This window comes from Leuciscus leuciscus (genome assembly GCF_965113295.1).
Source record: "Leuciscus leuciscus genome assembly, chromosome: 23".
Taxonomy (NCBI): Eukaryota; Metazoa; Chordata; class Actinopteri; order Cypriniformes; family Leuciscidae; genus Leuciscus; species Leuciscus leuciscus.
The window spans coordinates 535328-558044 of record NC_138747.1 but is presented as its reverse complement, the minus strand read 5'-3'; the positions used below and the strand labels follow the sequence as shown (position 1 = coordinate 558044).

Sequence of the window (22717 nt, the reverse complement as noted above, 5' to 3'; positions counted from 1 at the left end):
GTTTCATATTGCGTATCGTTACAGCCCTACTTTAGATATGTTATGTTTGTTTTTAATTAACTTTTATTATTTATTATTTATTTATTATTTTATAATTTTTAATATTTATTTCAATTTGAAAAAACTAATTATATATATATATTTTTTTTTTTTTTTTGAAGTAATGAACATTTTTGTCATGGTTAATGAGATGCAGACTGAAGCTGAACTCCTCCTACCAGCACCAGGTGTGCATCTGAAGCCGTCGCCATAGAAACCTGGCAGACACTGGCAGGTGAAGGAGCCCGGGGTGTTGGAGCAGACGGCATCGCCATGGCAACGGCCCGGCTGGCACTCGTCCACATCTGCAGAGAGAGAGAGAGAGAAGAGAGAGAGAGAGTCGATGTACAGATGTGTGTGTGTGGACTCTATATGAAGGAATGCACATCTGGCGTGTTCATGAAGCGTGTCTCAAACACACAGCTCACAGCACTTCCTGTCAGGTGACATCACTTCCTGTCTCTGCTGAGAGTCTCGTGTTCCTGAACCAGGATTCACACATTTCTGGAAAACCTGGATATTTTAAAAGTATGATTTATAGACCTGGGAAAGCCACGGGAAATTAAATGGAAATTAATTCATTAACAAATAATAGTAATAATAATAGTTGAATAGAAAGACACGTTCTTCTAGTTGTGCCAAACTTTAATATATTTTATCAGGTAGAAATTTTGAGTACAAAATATTTGTAAAAATCTTGTTAAATAATGAACGTAAAGGAAGTGAAAGTGTGAGAAGTTCAGTCTTATGTTCATGGAAACACTGTCGGATTCAACGGTTTCACAGGAAGAGTTCTGAGTCCTGAGAATGACCTCATTTATTAAGGTCAGAGGTCAGAGGTCACTCTTCCGCTGGAACTCGACTCACGTACGGCCAGTGATTATAGATCTTATGCGCCAGAGAAACGAGGGCGCCGCCATCTTTAGAATATTGTCTTTTAACTTCCGTGTCTGCGGTCGCTCTGTATATCTCTATGGCGCTGCTGTCCAGGAGTAATCAACTTTTGAAGTGGGTTTACTTCATGTAAAGTTAATGAAAGTTATCATGAGGACTGTGATGTTTAAAGCAGATGTCTTAACTAATGTCAGTCGACCGGGAAGATTTTAAAACGAGCCGTTCATTCATAAACACGCAGAATCACTGTGAAAATACAGAGCGGAAGTCAAAAGACAACGAGCGCAGAGCTGAGAAGAGGCGGAGCTACAGAAGGTCTATAGTTAATATAGTTATAAACATGTATATTTCTGGGCTTCTGAAGGCCTTTATGAGCCGCTGGATCTGTGTGGATGATGATGAGGATCTCCGTGATGAAGCTGGAAGAGCAGGGATTATCTGACATGACTCCGGAAGAGTCACACACTCCTCAGATGATCCTGGCCCAGGAGAATTATGGGATATTCTCATTTTTGGGTGAACTTTCTCTTTAACAGGTGAAGACAGAACAATCATTCGTGGATATGTGTGTGTGAGTGTGTGTGTGTGTGTGTGTGTGTGTGTGTGTGTGTGTGTGTGTGTGTGTGTGTGTGTGATTCTCTGCTGTGTGTGTGTGTGTGTGATTCTCTGCTGTGTGTGTGTGTGTGTGTGTGTGATTCTCTGCTGTGTGTGTGTGTGATTCTCTGCTGTGTGTGTGTGTGATTCTCTGCTGTGTGTGTGTGTGTGTGTGATTCTCTGCTGTGTGTGTGTGTGATTCTCTGCTGTGTGAGTGTGTGTGTGTGTGTGTGTGTGTGTGTGTGTGTGTGTGTGTGTGTGTGTGTGTGTGTGTGTGTGTGTGTGTGTGTGTTACCGTGACACACGCGTCCGTCTCCAGTGAAGCCCGGCCGACAGGAGCAGACGTAAGATGAGTCTCCGGTGAAACTGCATCGGGAGCGTTCGGGAACATCGCAGTCGTGCGTTCCTCTCTGACAGTGATCCACGGGACGCTCCACTTCTGCACACACACACAAACACACTCACACTCAGAGATGCTCAGAATCACACACACACACACACACACACACACAGACACTCACACACACACACACACAAACACAGCAGAGAATCACACACACACACAGTAGAGAATCACACACACACACACAGCAGATAATCACACACACACACACACAGTAGAGAATCACACACACACACACAGCAGATAATCACACACACACACACACACACACACACACACACAGCAGATAATCACACACACACACACAGTAGAGAATCACACACACACACACACAGCAGATAATCACACACACACACACACACAGTAGAGAATCACACACACACACACAGCAGATAATCACACACACACACACACAGTAGAGAATCACACACACACACACAGCAGAGAATCACACACACACACACAGTAGAGAATCACACACACACACAGCAGAGAATCACACACACACACACAGCAGATAATCACACACACACACACAGCAGAGAATCACACACACACACACACACGAGTGTTTCTCACCGACACATGTGCGCCCGTCGCTGGAGAACTGAAAGCCGTTCACACACTCGCAGCGGAAGCTTCCCGGCTGGTTGATGCAGACGCTGAAGGAGCCGCAGATCTGAGCGCTCTCTGAACACTCGTCCACATCTGAACAACACAACACAACACACACTCTAATCAGCAGAGGAAACACTCGTCCACATCTGAACAACACAACACAACACACACTCTAATCAGCAGAGGAAACACTCGTCCACATCTGAACAACACAACACAACACACACTCTAATCAGCAGAGGAAACACTCGTCCACATCTGAACAACACAACACACACTCTAATCAGCAGAGGAAACACTCGTCCACATCTGAACAACACAACACAACACACACTCTAATCAGCAGAGGAAACACTCGTCCACATCTGAACAACACAACACAACACACACTCTAATCAGCAGAGGAAACACTCGTCCACATCTGAACAACAACACAATTAATAAAAAAAAATCATATATTTTTTTTTAATTCCAGATATAATATTATATATTCCACAAATTGACATGTTTATTTAAAACATAAGCAAAATATTTTTCCTCCTTCTTTCTTTTGATTTCACACTGAAATATGAACATGTTCTAGAAGCTTCTATGAAATTCACCTCTTAATAAAGTGAATGTTGAGTGAATGATGACAGTAAACTGAGTTCGGATCTTGATCAGATGATTCAGATGTGTGTGTGTGTGTGTGTGTGTGTGTGTGTGTGTGTGTGTGTGTGTGTGTGTGTGTGTGTGTGTTTGCACTGGATCCTCGACCCGTCTGTGAACCGGCGGCTTCTTTCAACTGTAATTAAACTGTAATATCATTTCTACATGTGATTGTTCAGAGCTGAGAGAGGCAGTAACTCAGCGCAGATGTTTGAGCTCAGAATGTTTCCTAACCTAACCCTAACAAACATACACGTCAAGTCTCCTTCATTTATACAGCTTCTAGAAACAAACTCTGTTGCATTATTGTCCTGTTTCCTCTGTAAAGCTGCTCTGAAACACTGTGTTGTAAAAGCGCAGTAAATGAAGCTGCCTGGACTTGATCTGTGAAAGCGAGTGGTTTACCGTAACACGCGCGGCCGTCTCCACTGAAGCCCGAGGCGCAGCGGCAGGAGAAGTCCTTCCCGTGAGCCGGTCGACACACAGCGTTAGTGTCGCAGCCGTGTCTGCCGGTGAAGCACGGGTTCTGCTCGGGGATCACACCTGAAACACACACCATAACACATGCAAATATCACACCACATCAGAAGCTTCTGAATCATAAAACCCTCATAAAACTCATGAATTAATGAAAACCGACCAAAACATACTTCCAGTCGATTACATGCATCGTTTAACTGTGGCCGTCACTACACCAGACCGTCACAGGTTTCATAATCAATCCTCAAAATCACCACATAATCAATTAATAACAAAATACATCTAATCTGAACAGCTTGATTGTTTATATCATTGCAAAAGTGTAACTATATCATCAGAAAACTCTCTAGATGAAGCTGAATATACATTTATCCAACTTTATCCGCATGCATGTAAAGCTATAGATATATAACTTTATACACGCATACATATACAAACTGTGACTATATTATCATCCAGCTCGAGGCATGAAGATATTAAAGTCCTCCTGTAGTCAATAACTGTATCCCTAAAAACTCGTCTTTGATCACCACAATGCATACGTTTTTTCCTTGAAAATAATGTCTTCATGCCTTAAAATATCTTGAATGTAACTCGACACCCTTGCCTCATTTAGTATGCGTGGTTGTATGAATATGCAAATGAGCCCCGCCTCCACTCACTCACTCAGCTCAGAGATCCACTGGTTGACGATCACACGTTGATCTGATTGGTTACAAGGTAGTTTGTGACGTCAGAAACACCAGCGATTTCAAAGTGTGTGTTTGAGACTGTCTTTGGTTCACTGCAGTTTTAAGGAGGAAATACTCAGCAATGCTGTCGACTTATGAACTTACACATGGTTTGTCTTAAAGCATATTAAACACACCACATACACACATAAACAACATTAAACGCTTGATTTATACCACAGGGGGACTTTAAGATATTCTAAACATTAACATCAGGATTTTCTGCTTTGAGACGATGTGTGTTGAAGCACATCTGGGCCTGTCAGAGTTTAGCCTGGACTAAACCTAAAGACCGACACTGAAGTACCGGCTCGTCACGGATCTGGCAGATGTTCATGCTCTTGAGCTTTAACTCGGATCCGCTTACATGAAGCACATGAACACACACAGTGATGAACATCAGCGGGAGACTGAGATAAACACACACACACACGAGCTTCACTAGCAGCTGCGATCGACTCACACACAGATATACTACATTTACATTTATTCATTTAGCAGAGGATTTCTGAAGGATCATGTGACACTGAAGACTGGACTAATGATGCTGAAAATTCAAAAACTCACAGGAATAAATTACGTTTTAAAATATATAAGTATGTCATAAAATTCAGCGCTGTGAACGCTGAGGTGTGCTTTAATCATCAGTGTGGAGAGTGTAAGTTAGCTCACTGTGGACGGAGCCGATCTTGTTGCTCATGGCGAAGCGGATCAGCTGGTTGCTGGAGTCGTACATGACGAAGATCTGGTCGACGCTGAGCTGCTGGCGTTCGGGGTCCGTGAGCAAGAGCGCCCCCTGTGGACAGCTCTGGAAGCGCAGGCTCTGGGTCCACAGATAGCTGTGTGTGCGCACGCTACCGTCAGGCATGCTAACGCTGTATTCCCGCCGCGACGACGACGTGATCACTGAGAACATCACAGAAATACAGGCATTAGAAAACAACTTCGTGTAACTCAATACAGGCATTCATTAGCAAAATCACCCAGGAGCATCTACTGTAGAAACCTTTGATCGACAAGGAGAACTCAGCGTTTGTTACTGGTATAATGACATTTATTCAGCACTCATATACAGTGGTGTTGGGGAAAGTTAGTTTTAAATGTAATACATTACAATATTGCATTACTTCTTGAAAAAGTAACTAATTGCGTTACTTAGTTACTTTTAATGGAAAGTAGTACGTTACGTTACTTTTGCGTTATTTTTCCTCGGCTGGGCTTGTTTGTTTATTAATAACAACAAAAAAAGTTCTATTTTTGGCAAATGTTAAGGCCCTTTCACAGCAAAAGTGAAGTGAATAAGAAGTGTAAGTTCATATATTTAACTATCGCAGGTTTGTGTAATATTCTGAGATTGCATTTCACTGTTAGTATTAATTTCAAGTAATACTAAATCAGTTTTTTTTTTTTGTGCAAGTGAGATGAGTAAATGGCTGCTCACATTTATTCTAAAACTACAATAACCATCATGTTTACACAGCGCGCACACACACGCACACACACACACACACACACACACACACACACTCACACACACACACACACACACACACACACACACACACACACACACACACAATGCCTGTGAACTTATGATTTCTCTCAACATGGGGACACGAAACCTGGCAGTCAATAAATGTGAACTACTTGCGTTACTTATTTGAAAACGTAACTCAGATATTTTGTTGTAAATTTAAAAGTAATGCGTTACTTTACTAGTTACTTGAAAAAAGTCATCTAATTACGCAACTCAAGTTACTTGTAATGCTTTACCCCTAACCCTGCTCATATATCAGAGATATTCGGCACTCATGGTTATAAAACTCTTACGCAAAACATGGTCAGGTCAAAGTGTCTGAATTCACGAGTTCCTTTGCTCATAAAATGTTTAAGCTAATAAGGTTAAGCGTATTTGGCTTGATGTGCGCAGTGGAGGGGCTGGAGGAAGCAGCTTCAGCTCGAGCTCTGATACACACTACCAGTGGCACTACTAAAGCTTGGGTGAGGAGTCTGGCAGCGAGATGCCTAAATGATGCAGGTGGAGCTGGGGAGGTGGAGGTGGAGCTGGAGCTGGGGGGGTGGAGCTGGAGGGGTGGAGCTGGGGAGGTGGAGGTGGAGCTGGGGGGGTGGAGCTGGAGGAGTGGAGCTGGGGAGGTGGAGGTGGAGCCTGGGAGGTGGAGGTGGGGAGGTGGAGGTGGAGCTGCAGGGGTGGAGCTGGGGAGATGGAGGTGGAGGTGGCGCTGGGGAGTTGGAGCTGGGGAGGTGTAGCTGGGGAGATGGAGGTGGGGAGGTGGAGGTGGAGCTGGGGAGGTGGAGCTGGGCAGGTGGAAGTGGAGCTGGGCAGGTGGAGCTGGGGAGGTGGAGCTGGAGGTGGAGCTGGGGAGGTGGAGGGACGCCAGAACAGCTGATGCCGGAGCGAGGGGATCCATCTTTTAATTGAAAGATTAGATGGGTTCACTGCTCCCGAAATTACGTTGTGAACTTTTCCCCCAAATTTTTATACATTTTACTGGTAGTCACTGTGTGAAGAATGTTAGGGTATAATATGTCACAGTTTACTTTATTTTGCTCTCCTCACTTACATAAATGAACTACACAGGGTTCCCACACCTTGGTTAACTTCAAATTCAAGGACCTTTCAAGGACTTTCCAGGTCCAATACCCTCAAATTCAAGGACTGTGCGCGCGTGAACGTCATGGCAACGAACAACACAAAGTATCTCACGCGGGAAACACTTAACGTAACGCGTAAATGTGCGTAACTAACGTAAATCAAGCAAGCTAGTATGCATAGGCCATGAAGTGTTGCCGAAATAACACATTAGCGGACCGGAGTGAATATGAATATTTTTCCAGAAAACGTATTGCATAAAATATATTCAAGCACTTTCAAGGACCTGTATCTATGTATGTTTATTTAAAAAAACTTTCCAGGGCCTTGAATTTTTTTTTTCGGATTCACAAACTTTCAAGGATTTCAAGGACCAGTGGGAACCCTGACTACAGTGTCCTGCACACACCAGTGAAACATATCAAAACTGATATCTGGTGTCAGAATAATGTGTTTTGAGTGTAGAGATGCGGGTCCCTCACGGTTGCTGGAGTGCTGGTAGACCTCGCTGTACGCTGGGATCTGGACCGTGGCTCCGGGCGGCACCTCGGGGATCCGGCCGTCCAGGTGTGTGTTGACCAGCAGGTGATCGTGCTCGTCGATGCCGCCGAACTCCTGCATGATGCTCAGCTTCTCGTTGCCGGGCAGGAACGTGACCTCGGCCTGGCGAGTGAAGACTCCTCCTGTGGACATGAGAGAAGGAGACGGGTCAGTGACCTCTGACCTCTGACCCTGAGCATGTGTTTCCACTGCAGATCAATCTCACAGGAACGGCTTGAGAGTTAATATCATGCAGAGAGAGAAGAAGAAGGAGAAGCAGGAGATTCCATGAGGAACAACAGTTTATACATTCACAGCCACAAATAATAATAATGTTGCAGAATAATTTCAGTATTAATCCTAATCTATATATATAACTATATAGATTTAATAATAATTATAATTCTATAGTCATAGCAGAGTCCACAGCACTACTGTAATGATAATGGCACAGAGGAATGATATCATTGAAATTATTTAATCCAGCTGATAAACGATAAAAACACTGACAGCCAATCAGAATCCAGTCTGCTTCAAGAGCGCCAGCATTTAAAGAGACAGACGACATAAACGACATCAACTTATAATAAACAGAACGATATAGAGCGATGGTGTGAACGCTGATACAGTTAACGTTATCGCTATACTTATATTTATCGTTATAGTTATTGTTGTAGTTATCATTATATTTATATTTATCGTTATAGTTATCTATATAGTTATTGAAATAGTAACCGTTTAAGTTATTATATTTATCGTTATAGTTATCTTTATAGTTATCGTAAAATGTTATGTTACAGTTAATATTATTAACTTAATCTTAATAATAATATAGTTAATAGCATTAGCTGTTGAATGCTTGAGGGTTTTGTGTGTCAGGCTGTGTAACGCTGATGTGTGTCCCGCTGTGTTACCGATGAGGCTGAAGCCATTGTGGTGTCCGGGCTGCTGGAGCGCGAAGGCCCATCCGATGGCCTCTCCCAGAGCCGGCAGCGGCTGCAGCGACGCTCCCACGCTAGCCGGGACGCTGCTCACCGCGATGTACGCTCGCCCGTCGTTCGCCACCACATACGAGTGCAGGTCGTTGTTGGAGAACTCCACCAGAGACTGAGAATCCCCCACGAAGACCCTGCCGTTCAGCTTCCCGTTCATCCGCTGCGGTTTCCCTGTGGATTCGGACGACAGCGCCGTCATTAAGGGATTCATGGGTGTTTATGCACAGAATGGAAGTTTATATGTAAGGGATAAAGTAGATCCAGCCGGTTGTTATCAGAATAAACCCGACAGGGGGATCAGGATCAGGACTTCCATCAGCCTGAAGGGGTTTATTCTGAGATCACACACACACACACACACACACACACACACACACACACACACACACACCTGAAGGGGGTTTATTCTGAGATAACACACACACACACACACACACACCTGAAGGGGGTTTATTCTGAGATAACAACCAGCTGGATGTACATTATCCCGTTTATTACACGGCTTCTTGACACATCAATAAATAATTAGACACTAAATATTGATTTGACTGAGTTTTAATATTTTATCAGTTCACCAAACGCAAAACTTCCAGGAAGAAAAAACGTTCCTAGCGAGTGTATAGCGAGTGTATAGCGCTGCTGACTTCAGTGACCCGGATGAGCCTGTGTTTCTGTGTTCAGCGGCTGTTATCTGGGAATAACATACCGTTAGATGCCGCCATTGACCAATCAGAATCAAGTATTCCACAGAGCCGTGTAATAATGTTGCTTGGGATCAGGGTTATTATCGTCAACTAAAACCTTTTAAAAACTAATGTCCAATGTTTCATCCATTGAATATGGGCGTAGTGTGTGTGACGTCACCCGTAGTGTTTATGAGGAGCGTTTTTGAAGCCCAAAGTGGGCGGAGCCGGCCGTCGCCATCTTGGTTGCGTGTCACTCCCAGATAAACGGAAATGTGCAGCGAGGCGGATTAGCTGAGGTGACGTGACGCTAACAGACAGCAGACAAACGGCTAGTAGTGACATCATCGCAATCCACCTGTCACTCAAGTGGCCATGCCCTTAATTATGCAGAACTTTAAGGCTTAATATAATTTAAACGGATGAGTTATAAAAAAAATTCACCCGCCTCACAGTCGTCATGAAGGGCAACATTAGTTATATAGACCAAAACCACTTTTTGCACCAGACTGTAAACATGTTTGTTTCTGCTGTAAAGTTGGGAATATTAACATGGGGGTTTATGGGATTGAGTCTCTTCTGCAGCCGGCCTCTAGTGGCCAGTGGATGAACTGCAGTTTAAGTCTCTTCAGTGTTGGATTGAAGAGGGAGACGGGACGGTTGCAGCTTCGTTTCAACGCACCTTCAGCGACGCAATCCTTGCCGTTGCCATAGTAACCAGGGTTGCAGTGACAGCAGTATCCGTCTGCGTAATCTTGGCATTCGGCGAAAGCGGAGCACTTGTGTTTGTTGCTGGAGCACGTCTCGTAGTTATAGGAGAACACTGAAATAAAAACAGATATATTAATACGTATGTATGAAACATAAGAGTTCCTCAGTGTATCCACAGCTTTCCCCTGACCTTCGACGCTGAGCTCGTCTTCATCGATGATCACAACCTGCGGGTTCTGCCGGCTCTGCGGGTTCTGCGGGGGAACGTAACGGTACTGGAGCTCGTCAGGGGTGGAGGACTCGGAGATCGGATCCGGACGGGACGTGAGCGTTTCATACGGAAGCTTTGTGACCTCCGTGACCTCCGTGACCTCTATGACCTCCGTGACCTCTGTGACCACGCCGGGCACGATGGAGCTGAACAACGGAGACGTGCCGATCTCGAAGACCCAAACGCCAGGCCGGCCCGAGTTTGTCTTCCTGAGGAGTTTGGAGAGGAGTTGCAAACAATAATGGAGTGGTTGATTATGATTTAACTTTTCTAACTTTAGTTAGTGTGTAATGTTGCTGATTGATCATAAACAACATCTATAAAGTTACAACTCAATGTTCAAAGCAAAGGGAGAGATTTTCTTTTACAGAAATCGCTTTTTAAGAACTACAACAAACGGCTGGCAGGAACTACAATGAGCTTCTCCACGGGTTAGTGACATCACAAACCCTCATTTTTACATAAACCGAAAATTGAAACCCCGGAACACGATTTATAGATTATCATGACAGAATATGCTAATCAATGACTAGAAGATCGTTAACTCCACATCAGCTTCATAAACTCATCAACTAACCGTTCAGAAATGTCCTGTTGCTTCTACATGTCACTTCTAGTCTCTCCATCTTTATCCGACTCCGGTTTGAACATAAAAGGCTAAACATTTTTGAAATTTTCAGTGTGTGTGTGTGAGGTAATTGAAGCTGCTAAGACACACACACACACACACAAGTTCTTGAAGCTCCGCCCCCTGCGCCGGGAGCAGCGGCTCATTTGCATTTAAAGGGACACACACAAAAATGGTTTGTTTTTGCTCACCTTCAAAAAGTGACAATTTTAACATGATACAATAATATCTGTGAGGTATTTAGAGCTGAAACTTCACACACACACTCTGGGGACATCAGAGACTTATTGTACATCTTGTGAAAAGGGCATTATACCACCGCTTTAATACTGCACCTTCTGAATCACATGTTCTCATGTTGCACGTGACGAGATTAATGAGACCCACAGAACTGTGCGTAAAATGTCTTACAGTGCGAGAGTGCGGACCGACTCCTCGCTGTCTTCAGTGATGCGATAGTAAGAGCCCTGAGTCTTGGCCCAGCCGAACCAGCCCGGCACCAAGCCTTCACTGAACCCGACCTCGACCAGCACGTCTTCATCATCTATGAGCGAAGAGCTGAACTGAGTCTCCTCCTCGGGATACAGCAGGATAGCGTACGACGCCGAGTCCATGTTTGCTACAACGAGCTGGAACGTATTTCTCTGCAGGAGAAGTTTGAAAGCATTATTTGTCATGCTAAACATGTTGTGTTGTGAGCTGAATAATGGTTGTCTTCTGAAGAGATGAAACTACTTTTTTTACTCTGCAACATTAAAGGATTACTTCACTTCAGAATAAAAATTTCCTGATCATTTTACTCGCCTCTACGTCATCCAAGATGTTCATATCTTTCTTTCCTCATTTGAAAAGACATTAAGGTTTTTGAGGAAAACATTCCAGGGTTGTTCTCCATATAGTGACTTCAATGGGGTCCAACGGGTCGAAGGTCCAGATGTGAGTTTCAGTGCAGCTTCAAAGTCTCGACACGATCCAGCCGAGGAATAAGAGTCTTATCTAGACAAACCACTGGACATTTATAACACAATAAACATTTATATACTTTTAACCACAGATGCTCCTCTTGCACTAGCTGTGATGCGACACACATTACATAATCACATTGAAAAACTAAAAAGTAGGTTGAAAAACTCTCTTCTCATTTTCTCCTCCAACTTCAAAATCGTCCGACATCGTTGTTTTACCTTTTATTTATGTTTTTTTTGTAAATGGCATTTGACTTAATCTTTGCACGTCTGCTTTGTAAACACTGGGTCGGTTCTTACGCCTAGGTCACGCTTGACCTTTCAACCTGATTACGTAATGTGTGGCGCATCACAGCCAGTGCAAGATGAGCATCTGTGGTTAAAAAGTATATAAATGTTTATTGTGTTATAAATGTCCACTGGTTTGTCTAGATAAGACTCTTATTCCTCGGCTGGATCGTGTCGAGACTTTGAAGCTGCACTGAAACTCACATTTGGACCTTCAACCCGTTGGACCCCATTGAAGACACTATATGGAGAAAAAGCCTGGAATGTTTTCCTCAAAAACCTTCTTTCTTTTCGACTGTAGAAAGAGCAAAACGCGGTTTCTAAATAAAGGCGTCTTGACTTCTTAACTAACGCTTGGAACTGCGAAACATTCAGATTTCAGGGACGTACCATTAACTCAAGTCCATCTCCTCGTCCTCTTCCTCTCTGACCCTGAGCCAACACGTTCTCCCAGGTCACGATGACGGCGTGAGTGGGATCAATCCCATCGTCATTGGGAAACGCTTGGCTGATGTGATCTGCGGCTCTCCGGAGAACATCCGGGCTCTTCTCCTGCCGGAAGTAAACGTATCCGGCGCCGTCGCTCGTGTCCAGATCTCCCAGGAAAGCTGCAATCATGCCGAAGCTGGCCGGCATCTTCCCCAGGTACTCGGACTCATCGCTGGGTTCGGCCAGAGACACGAAGCCATTAGTGCTGACCTACGGAGAGCAGAACATCAGCGCGCCGGACGGAGGAAACCAGCTCGGATCTGTTCCGAGAGTTTAGATGCAAGCTGAGCACTTTAGCACTTTAACACAGAGATTCTCTGATTCAAAATTAAATTATAATCCAGGCAAACAAACCTTTGTGATGACTGTTAGTATTGATCATCTGAACAAACACCTAAACACTTTCAAGGAACAGTATCTCTCATCATGTGGCTTGTTGAGGAGATGTGAAAAGGTGAAAAATCGTATAAACATGCACATCTAGCGAGCAGAATACAGAACACACCACACACACAAAATACACTGCATAGTCTTGCACACGGCAAGAAAAAAAGGTTGCATATTTTTGTACATTGGAAATAAAAAATGTGCATATTCTTGCATATTGCAATAAAAAAGTATTCATATTCTTGTATATTGTAAGAAAGCAACTTAAAGCACGAGAATCAATAAAGTATAAAACAAGCCATAATGATCAACGATTGTAAAAATGTATGTGTTCTTACAAATGTTGCAAATGTTAATAGCAAGCATAGCCTACATTTAGCTTAGTTTAAGAGAATCAATGGCTTGTGATTCTTTTAGTAATTAAAGTTGTTCTTGCGTTAAATCCCAGTTTAAATCCGCGCCTGTGCTGCGAGCGACACACACACGGCACAGGATCGGATGTTTCCCGGCAGGAACAGACACACCGTCTCATCCGACGCCTCGTAAACCAGCAGTCGTGTTTTCTGGGATCTGGGGTGTCGTCGCACTTGAAAGGCTGTAGTGCCACTTAAAGTGTGTGTGTTTGTGTGTATGAGCTTTTCTTTAATGAGCTTCTTAAAGTGAAACGGCGGGGGAGCTGCTCGACCTGAGGAGAAGCTCTTCCATGTCTTACTCGAGAGATCGAGAAACAAATAACTATAGTTCTGTTACAAAAGAACTGGCTCCTGGAATCTCGAACCTCAAGGAAAGCCAAAAGTGCCAAAAAGTACGAAGAAACCCTGATAACCCTGAGCTTTAGAGCTGAAGATCTGCATGAGAGACTGAAGCAGCTGCTGGATCTAGACGAGAAACACACGGATCGACTGGAGAAACGCCAACAGAACACACGCTTGAAGCATTACACACTTATCTTGGGTTTCATGAAGTGGAATATTGAATATTTTTGTGGATAATAAGTCAAACAAGTTGAGATCCACTTCTAAACTTCAGCGCAGCTCCAAATGAACAATGACTCTTGGCTTCATGGAAGAAGCTTGAGCACAGAATGAGAGATCTGAGAGTGATTGACCGTACAGCTGTGTGTGTGTGAGAGAGAGAGAGAGAGAGAACCCTGAGAAACACACACATCCTCCACCTGCAAACCAGAAACAGACTGACCCGGCGGAGAATAACCCTATAGACCTCTATACGATCAACATGATGTTTTCACACAATCTCCTCCAGTGCTTCTGTGTCTGATCGAGAGTTTAGACCCTTTCATCAAGTAAAAGTCTCTCAGTATAACTGTACAAACGTCCTCCTTCAGCTCGAGCTTCACGAGTCTTTCTGTGTCAATCTGCACTGAAGTAAATGCAAGAATAACTCTGATATTGTTAGTAATATTTCAGCTGGACTGAAGCAGGTATACTTGATTATCCAGACATCATTTATTATAAAAATCACGAGTATCAAATATGAAAATATGATCACCAGGCTTTTAAGGAAGGTTTATTTGATCTCTCAATCATCGTTGTATTGCATTACCCTGGTAATCCAGAGTTCTCGCGAGAGCACAAGTTGAATTTGCTCAGCGAGTTACTCTGGCGTCGAGTAATGATGCTCATTAAATATGCCCTCGTATCCGAGCTGCACCAATCACAGCGGGTTATCTGATATAGGCGGGCCAGAGGCGAGATGACGACAGCGCTGTGACGTCGAAGTCATTAGTAAACATTGCAAGATGATTATGGATGAATACCAGTTGTTTAAAACGGCTTTGGCCGCTACAATGAACGAGTTAGATTTGGCTTTTTATCTAAAACAGGAACAGAAGACGCCTCTCGAATCGCTCCTTTGCAAGAAGGACGTTTTTGCTGTTTTGCCGACCGGATACGGTAAGAGTATAATCCACCAGTTAGCTCCACTGGTAGCTCTTCTTTTACTGTCTATGTGGTAGCTAAGCGTATGGGGCTTATTGTTGTGATTGGTCGTAGTGTTATCCAATTGCGTGCAGTGAGATTTTCAAATGCATGCTTGGTGCCGCCCCTCGAGCTGGCCGAGCTTCATTAGTCGACGCCAGACCATTAATCTTTTAGATTTAGGTCTGGATTTCAAGGCTAGTATTGCATAGTATTATGTTTTAAAACTACAGATCATAAAACTAAGCATTTAAATATCATCTTACTTAGACATATTATTGGCAGATATCGCTCATCACTTTTTGTCCATATAAATATCAGCATCTGCAGCAAATCGCATATTTTTGCTCAGTTTGATCAGCATATTCTCATTATATCAGACTATATGAGCCATAAAAGCCTGATGCATCAAATATGATTCTCAACATAAAAAACACATATGCAAAATTTAAAAAAATATTTTCAATAATTTTTCTAAATAAACTCAAAAAAGTGATTTTCCTTCACAGGGTTAAACCCCAAAGAGTGGAAACGTTTTCAACTGAAAAATTTATTTTTGTTGTTGACGCACAATAAACTCAAACTGACCGAAGTAAACTCATAATCCTGACCCTGGATTAACGCCTAACTCTTACTGTGTTCCACCAGGTGACATGGCAACCTTTGTTGGGAATCTCCGTCAGGAATGTAAATGCTATAGGAAGTGAGTGGAGAACAGCAGGACAGGAGGAAGAGCTTCTAAACCTCGGATCTGCAGATCAGCCTCGGGCTACACTTCATCCACGGGGAAAAACACAATCACACAAAGGCACTTCTGTCTCCTGAAGGACTGATCCACTCAAGAACGTCTGTTTCTAAGAGCTAGTGTTTCTCATTTCTGCTCATGAAGCCGTTCTTGAGTCGCAACAACAGGGACGATCCTTCCCATGAGTTCCCACTGCAAACACAGGGAGGGATTCATCCATATGGAATATATTATACATCACTCCTACAGGAAGATGTGAGATAAACCACAGACAGCTGGGATATGAAGAGCGGCTGCTTCGGCAGATTCGAGCTCTACGTCACCAGAAGTTTCCTAGAGTCTTTCTGATCAACTCTTCCTGAGAAACATCTCAACAAACACACCGTCCACTGGTTCTGGGTGAGAACTGGCTTCTGGGTAGATGATCAGAACATCAACCAACATACTGAAACCTCTGGAGGTCCATCAGAATATCAAAAGTTAAACAAAAGTTTGGTTAAACATCTAAACATTCATGACTACTGAGCACATTATAGGGAGATCACTGCGGAAAAGACACCTGGAGTAAATATTTAGAGAGAGAGAGAGAGAGAGAGAGAGGGAGAGAGAGTGAGTGTGTGTGTACATGTATGTGCGTGTGTGTGTGTGTGTGTGTGTGTGTGTGTGTGTGAGAGAGAGAGAGAGAGAGGGAGAGGGAGAGGGAGAGAGAGAGAGAGCGAGAGAGGGAGAGAGAGAGAGAGAGAGAGAGAGAGGAGGGAGAGAGAGGAGAGAGGGAGAGAGAGAGAGGGAGAGAGAGCGAGAGAGAGAGAGAGAGTGTGTGTGAGAGAGAGAGAGAGAGGGAGAGAGGGAGAGAGAGAGAGAGAGAGAGAGAGAGGGAGAGAGAGAGAGAGAGCGAGAGAGAGGGAGAGAGAGGGAGAGAGAGAGAGAGAGAGAGAGTGTGTGTGTACGTGTGTGCGTGTGTTTATGTGTGTGTTTGTGTGTTTGTGAGTGAGTGAGAGAGAGAGAGAGAGAGAGAGGGAGAGAGAGAGAGAGAGAGAGAGAGATTATCTTAATTTCCTTGCTTTTATCATGTGATTTTAATTCATTTCTATGTAAAGCACTTTGAATCGCCATAGTGTATGAAATGTCCTGTATAAATAAACTTGCTTTGCCTAAAACCTTAATTTGCTGGTTTTGTAAACTAGAAAAAGTTTGCAGATCATCAGATTTGTTTTTGCAATAAATCTCTGAAAATCATAATCAAATCGACCGTATAGAAATATCTCGTTTCATCTCGAGGATAATTTGTACGATTTCACGTAAATGAACGATTCAAATAATGAACATGTCGTACGCAATTAAGTAACAACTATTAAGTGTTTCGTTTATTTAAATTATTTACTAAACTTTGGAAATATTAGAGGAGAGAACAGTAATATTTTTTGCTTATTGTATAAACACTACATTTAAAATGCAACAGAAGTTGAGTTACTCACGTATATTGTATGGAAGTTTCCTTTGAAGAAGTAGAGCGTTTGTTCCAGCTCGAGCGCTCGAACCGAATCCGTTCCGGAACCGAGAATCCGGTCGCCGAATCGGATCCCGTAATCGAAGAGCTGATCCCGGGTCAGACACTGGACCGACACCAGCAGAACCAGAACCCCCACACTGCTCACCAGAACCATCATGAAGCCTCTGTGCGCGGTTATAACGGGTCTGTGAGTGACGACGAGGAACTCCAGAGGAGAGAGAGAGAGAGAGAGAGTTCATGTGGAGGGCGGAGTTGATGGAGGAATCATTTACATTACTGACCCCCCGGAGCACGAGAACAAAAGCTGAGGTGGGGGTGCTAAAGTCATTTAATTCTACACACAAACATTGCCTTTATGTTCCCAGAAAATACCTGTGCAAGTGTGTCAGAGCCCGTGTTTAACCAGAGTTTAACCAGCCCGTGTTTAACCAGCGCAACAGCAACGAACGCTAGAAATGTACATTTCGCAACTAACGTTACATGTATACAAAAATAAACGTGTCAAGTCTTGAACTGAGAATATCTTGAGTAACCATGCAAAAGTGGTGTAATTCGACATATAAGGGACATTTTACACGTTTCTAAAAGTTTCAGAAGTGTGTCAGCGATATTTTCATCTGGCGCGAAAGTCGCGGCAACCATAGCAACAGCGCGCTGCACTAGCGGTTTTCTTGCGAAGATCGCAAATTGACAAAACACTGATATCATCGTAATTTTTCACTTAAATTTCACATTTAAAAAATAAACGTAAGGGTTGTGTCTACACACAATCGACGACTTATGGAACCTTGTTTCCGCCACAGAATAGAAAAGAAAAAAGGTAATTGCGACTTTTTATCTCAGAATTGCGTGATATAAAGTCAGAATTGCGAGTTATAAAGTCAGAATTGCGAGAAATAAACTCGCAATTGTGAGTTAAAAAGTCGCAATTATCTTCGATGCGAACAAAAAATAATCGAGTTTTTAAAAAAAACTATTCGCCATGTTTGTGCGGGAGTTCTCTGCTTTTCTAAGGCATGTTAGTGAAACACAAAAGGCTCTGTGTGTGTGTGTGTGTGTGTGTGTGTGTGTGTGTGTGTGTGTGTGTGTGTGTGTGTGTGTGTCCAGATGTGAACCGTCTCCGCCTGAGGCCTCATGAGGGTCAGTGCACTTCTCAGGGCACTTAAACTCAAACAACTATTCTCACTTACAAACCCTTACATTTACAGTAGAGGTTATCAGATTACTGTTCATAAACCTTTACTAATGTGATTTGGAGTGTCATCAATTGTATTCATAATGGATTAATTGATATGATACACTTCTGCATATCTCTGCCACGTTTATCTCACAATACTGACTTTTTTTCTCAGTTTAACTCGCAATTGTGGCTTTATATCACGCAATTCTGACATCTTTTCTTAGAATTGTGAGACATAAACTCATCTTTTTTCCTTAAAATTGCACTTTATAACATGCAATTGCGAGTTTATCTCACAATCCTGAGTAAAGATGTCAGAATTGCGTGATATAAAGCCACAATTGCGAGGAAAAAAAGTCAGAATTGCGAGTTAAACTGAGAAAAAAAGTCCGAATTATCTTTTAAAATGGTTGATTCTGTGGTGGAAACAAGCTTCAATAAATAGAAAGAACACTTGTTCAAAGTTATCTGGTCTTTAATAATGTTCTCAGAACACCAGCACAAATACATTATTTATACATCGTTCAGGGAACGTTTTTCTGAAATGTTTTAGTTGGAAATTTTTAAATGTTGCTCCTTGTTTCAGAACGTTTAGATTCAAAAGTAACATTCCCATAATGTTAGAAGAATGATACCAGGGACGGACTGGGGCTAAAAAACAGCCCTGGACTTTCTCCCAAATAGGCCCATCATTCAATTCGCCTAGCCGTGTGCAACAGACACTAGCCAGGATGTGCTGATACTATGCCACACTACTGTAGCCTATCACACAAGCTATTCACAGCAAGTAACATCTCAATGATTATTGGGGTTGTTTATTAATGAAGCCTCAGCCTTCAAATAAAAACAAAAAATGGACAATGCCATAAAATACAAATAATGAAATGTCACTGGCTACAGAAACCCCAAATTACACAAACTTGTAATTATAAAACATAGTTAGGCTACTATACCAGGGGTCTCCAACCTTTTTGTGTGCGAGGGCTACCTCAAGGGATAAAATAATCTAGAAGGAATTTTTATTTGTTATACTCCAATATTTATTATAGGCCTACATAACATGGTGACGCTTTTTTACTTTTCACCATCATATGGGAAATAATAAAATATCTTGATATTCTGGTTCAGACTTACAAGCGTTTAATAAAAAAAAACAATTCCTGAAAAAATATGACAATATGTATTGTTTTTTTTGTTGATTTTCTATAAACCTATTGTATGTGTTATCAAAAACAGTAGCCCAAACATTTAGTATAAATATAAATGAAAAATAAAATAAAAATAAACTGCCATAACTTCTAAACAAAACATTAGGCCTACTGCATTAGGCATTAATTCATAAGTTTTGGTGTGAAATGTCTTCTTACTGGTTTGTTCTCGGAACAATGTTTCGCCTGTTTTTTTGTTGTTGTTTTTTTGCGTCAATATGTTGAGAATATCAGCGCTGTTTCATCTGGCTTTTTACAAGCTTAAATCACATAGTAATTTGTGGGTTTATAATAGAGATAGAGAATTCTGCGCTGAACAGCTCTGTGTAATAATGTTCGCGTGATCGAGATCAGCCCGCACAGCTGCTTTGTCCGCGATCGCTGTTTTTTGGGCCGAACTGATAATGCTCTGCGCTTCTCAGATCAAACAAATTTTGTTCCGCTTTTTGAGCGTTTGCCATTTGATGTTTCTCATACGCAACGCAAATGACAGCGTATAATCAAAGAGAGTTGGGTAATTTTGTAGAGGCAAAAGTTCAAATTGAAACGTTTAGTTGAAAAGGTCGCAAAATTATACCATTTATTCGAAGTCTGGAACCCCGACGGCTAAGTTGGGGCTATTTATAGAATGTGTTTAGAGGGCAACTCACAGGCACCACGTTGGAGAGCCACTGCTATTCAAATATAATGTAAGCAAATTTAAAAGTGCAGCCTTATAAACCTAACTTTCTGTCAGTGGCTATAGGCCGACTCTTCTTTCACAGTTGTTGTTTTTTACACGTATAAGTGGTCATATTAGTGCCCCTGCTGTTGGCTGTATTGCTTTGTTAGACTTTTTTTTCTTTTTTTTTTTTCTGCCGACGGCCCTCGGTTGGACGGCCGTTCTGGACTTTTCCAGAACGCACAGATTGTCAGTCCGTCCCTGAATGATACAACAATGATACATGTTTCCTTAATGTAGGCTAACATTTAAAAAAACTGAAAAAAACATTTTAAATTTAAATTCCGAGAACATTCCGAATAATTCAGAATCATAATGGGTTATTGGGAACATCACTCAAACATTCTCAGCGCATGTTTGTGTCAGCTGGATCTCCGCAGACACACAATTATGTTTCACAACTACACATCTGCAGAACACTGGAGGAGTGTGTGTTTAACTCTGAGTCTCTGACACTAGTGCGGTAAACGCTCCCAGAACAGCTTTAACATTCCTCGAGTTACTGATCTGATCTCAGATCTGCCAACAGCCTCTCAATCTCAGCAAACTTCATAAATCATGCCGTTATCAGCTTTTGTGAACGTTTATCTGTTTCTATATTCATCAGATGCTGGTTTTAGCATGTTTTATTGGCGCCCTCTGCTGGTGACGTATGACATTACTAACCAATCACATCATTACACCAGCAGCATCTGATGAGAACGGGCAATATTTCTGTTTTTGGACAATTCATATTTATCCCTTTTTCTTATGAATTAAATGGGAAAATGTGCTTAATTGTCATGAAAATGTCCCAATGCAAAACATCTTAATGGTTTATCCTTTTCTGTAATATATATATATATATATATATATATATATATATATATATATATATGGTTCTAAAATAAATATTTTTTTCATTTAGGGGTGAAGTACAATATGGACCTGGAAATAAATGAACAAATAATTAAAAAAGTATCAGTTACATTCTATTTCTAAAGAGACACTGACAGCAACTGAAGAATTAAAATAATAATTTTGCTTAATTGTCATGAAATGTCCCAATGCAAAACATCCTTAATATCCCATTCTTCTTTCTAGAGACGTTTTGTTTTGATACTGAAGTGAAGTATGAGATGGACTTAAAATGATTTAAAAACCGTATCACTGACATTCTGATCCTAAAGAGAGAGAAAGCTGAAGAATTAAATGAATTCTATTCATCGCTTTAACAATATAGAGTTTCACAGCAGCTTTACAGAGATAACAGGAGATTACAGTAACAGAGAGTGTTTAGGCTTTACAGCAGATCTAGAATAAAGTTATTGTCCAGATAAAGTTAGCTTTGACTGATTCACTTCCGTTGCAAAGATCATTAGTTATTAACGGGCCGCTAACACACACCGTTCTCACAGAACACCCTTAACACACTCCGGCTGTTCACACACACACACACACACACACACACACACACACACACACACACACACACACACACACACCGCTCTCACAGAACACCCTTAACACACTCCGGCTGTTCACACACACACACACACACACACACACACACACACACACACACACACACACACACACACACCGCTCTCACAGAACACCCTTAACACACTCCGGCTGTTCACACACACACACACACACACACACACACACACACACACACACACACACACACACACCGCTCTCACAGAACACCCTTAACACACTCCGGCTGTTCACACACACACACACACACACACACACACACACACACACACACACACACACACACACACACACACACACACACACACAGACCAGTGTCTGGAGCTCGAGAACGCAAACCCTGAAACAGGATCATCGGCGCAAGCCTTGAAGAAAACAATAGATATAATCCTACAGTGACATTCCAGTTTAAGTTTCAAGGGAGTAAAGCCTGTTTATGCCATTAAGAAAATGAAATTCTGTCAAATAAATGTTGATTTAAAAGCAGCTCGCATTCATCAGTGTGTGTGTGTGTGTGTGTGTGTGTGTGTGTGTGTGTGTGTGTGTGTGTGACCATCAGAGAGGCGCGCGTCAGCTCGAGCGGCGCCGAGTGTTGAAGGTCTCATCATCATCATCATCATCATCATCATCATCATCATCATCATCATCATCATCATCATCATCACGCGCAACACTGAAGAATAATTTGGCTGCGGATTCGGGTGACGTTACTCATCCGCGCATCTCTAGTGTGTGTGTGCGAGTGTGTGTGAGCGCATCTGATTAGTCGAGTCGACTCCTCCCTCTTTTTGTGACAGAGTCTCTCTCTCTCTCTCTCTCTCTCTCTCTCTCTCTCTCTCTCTCTCTCTCTCTCTCTCTCTCAGATTCACATAGCTTTATTGGCATGGTGAAAGAAATCTTTACATTGCCAAAGCATTAATAACACTACAAAAAAAAATAAAAAAAAAAAAAATAAATTA

General features: G+C 42.3%; 1 protein-coding gene across 1 annotated transcript in view; it reads right to left on the bottom strand.

Annotated features, from left to right (window-relative positions):
* LOC309487859 (nidogen-1-like) overlaps positions 1-22717 on the bottom strand; it is a 43104-nt gene that overhangs the window by 15807 nt on the left and 4580 nt on the right. Inside the window, exons 2-13 of the mRNA XM_082155780.1 lie at positions 17133-17372; positions 12490-12798; positions 11258-11490; positions 10138-10427; positions 9919-10059; positions 8473-8724; positions 7501-7701; positions 5080-5313; positions 3602-3739; positions 2510-2638; positions 1823-1966; positions 219-344 (exon numbers count right to left, since the gene is read on the bottom strand). Of these exons, the coding sequence (XP_082011906.1) occupies positions 219-344; positions 1823-1966; positions 2510-2638; positions 3602-3739; positions 5080-5313; positions 7501-7701; positions 8473-8724; positions 9919-10059; positions 10138-10427; positions 11258-11490; positions 12490-12798; positions 17133-17372 (2437 nt within the window). The remainder of the gene's footprint in view (positions 1-218; positions 345-1822; positions 1967-2509; positions 2639-3601; positions 3740-5079; positions 5314-7500; positions 7702-8472; positions 8725-9918; positions 10060-10137; positions 10428-11257; positions 11491-12489; positions 12799-17132; positions 17373-22717) is intronic.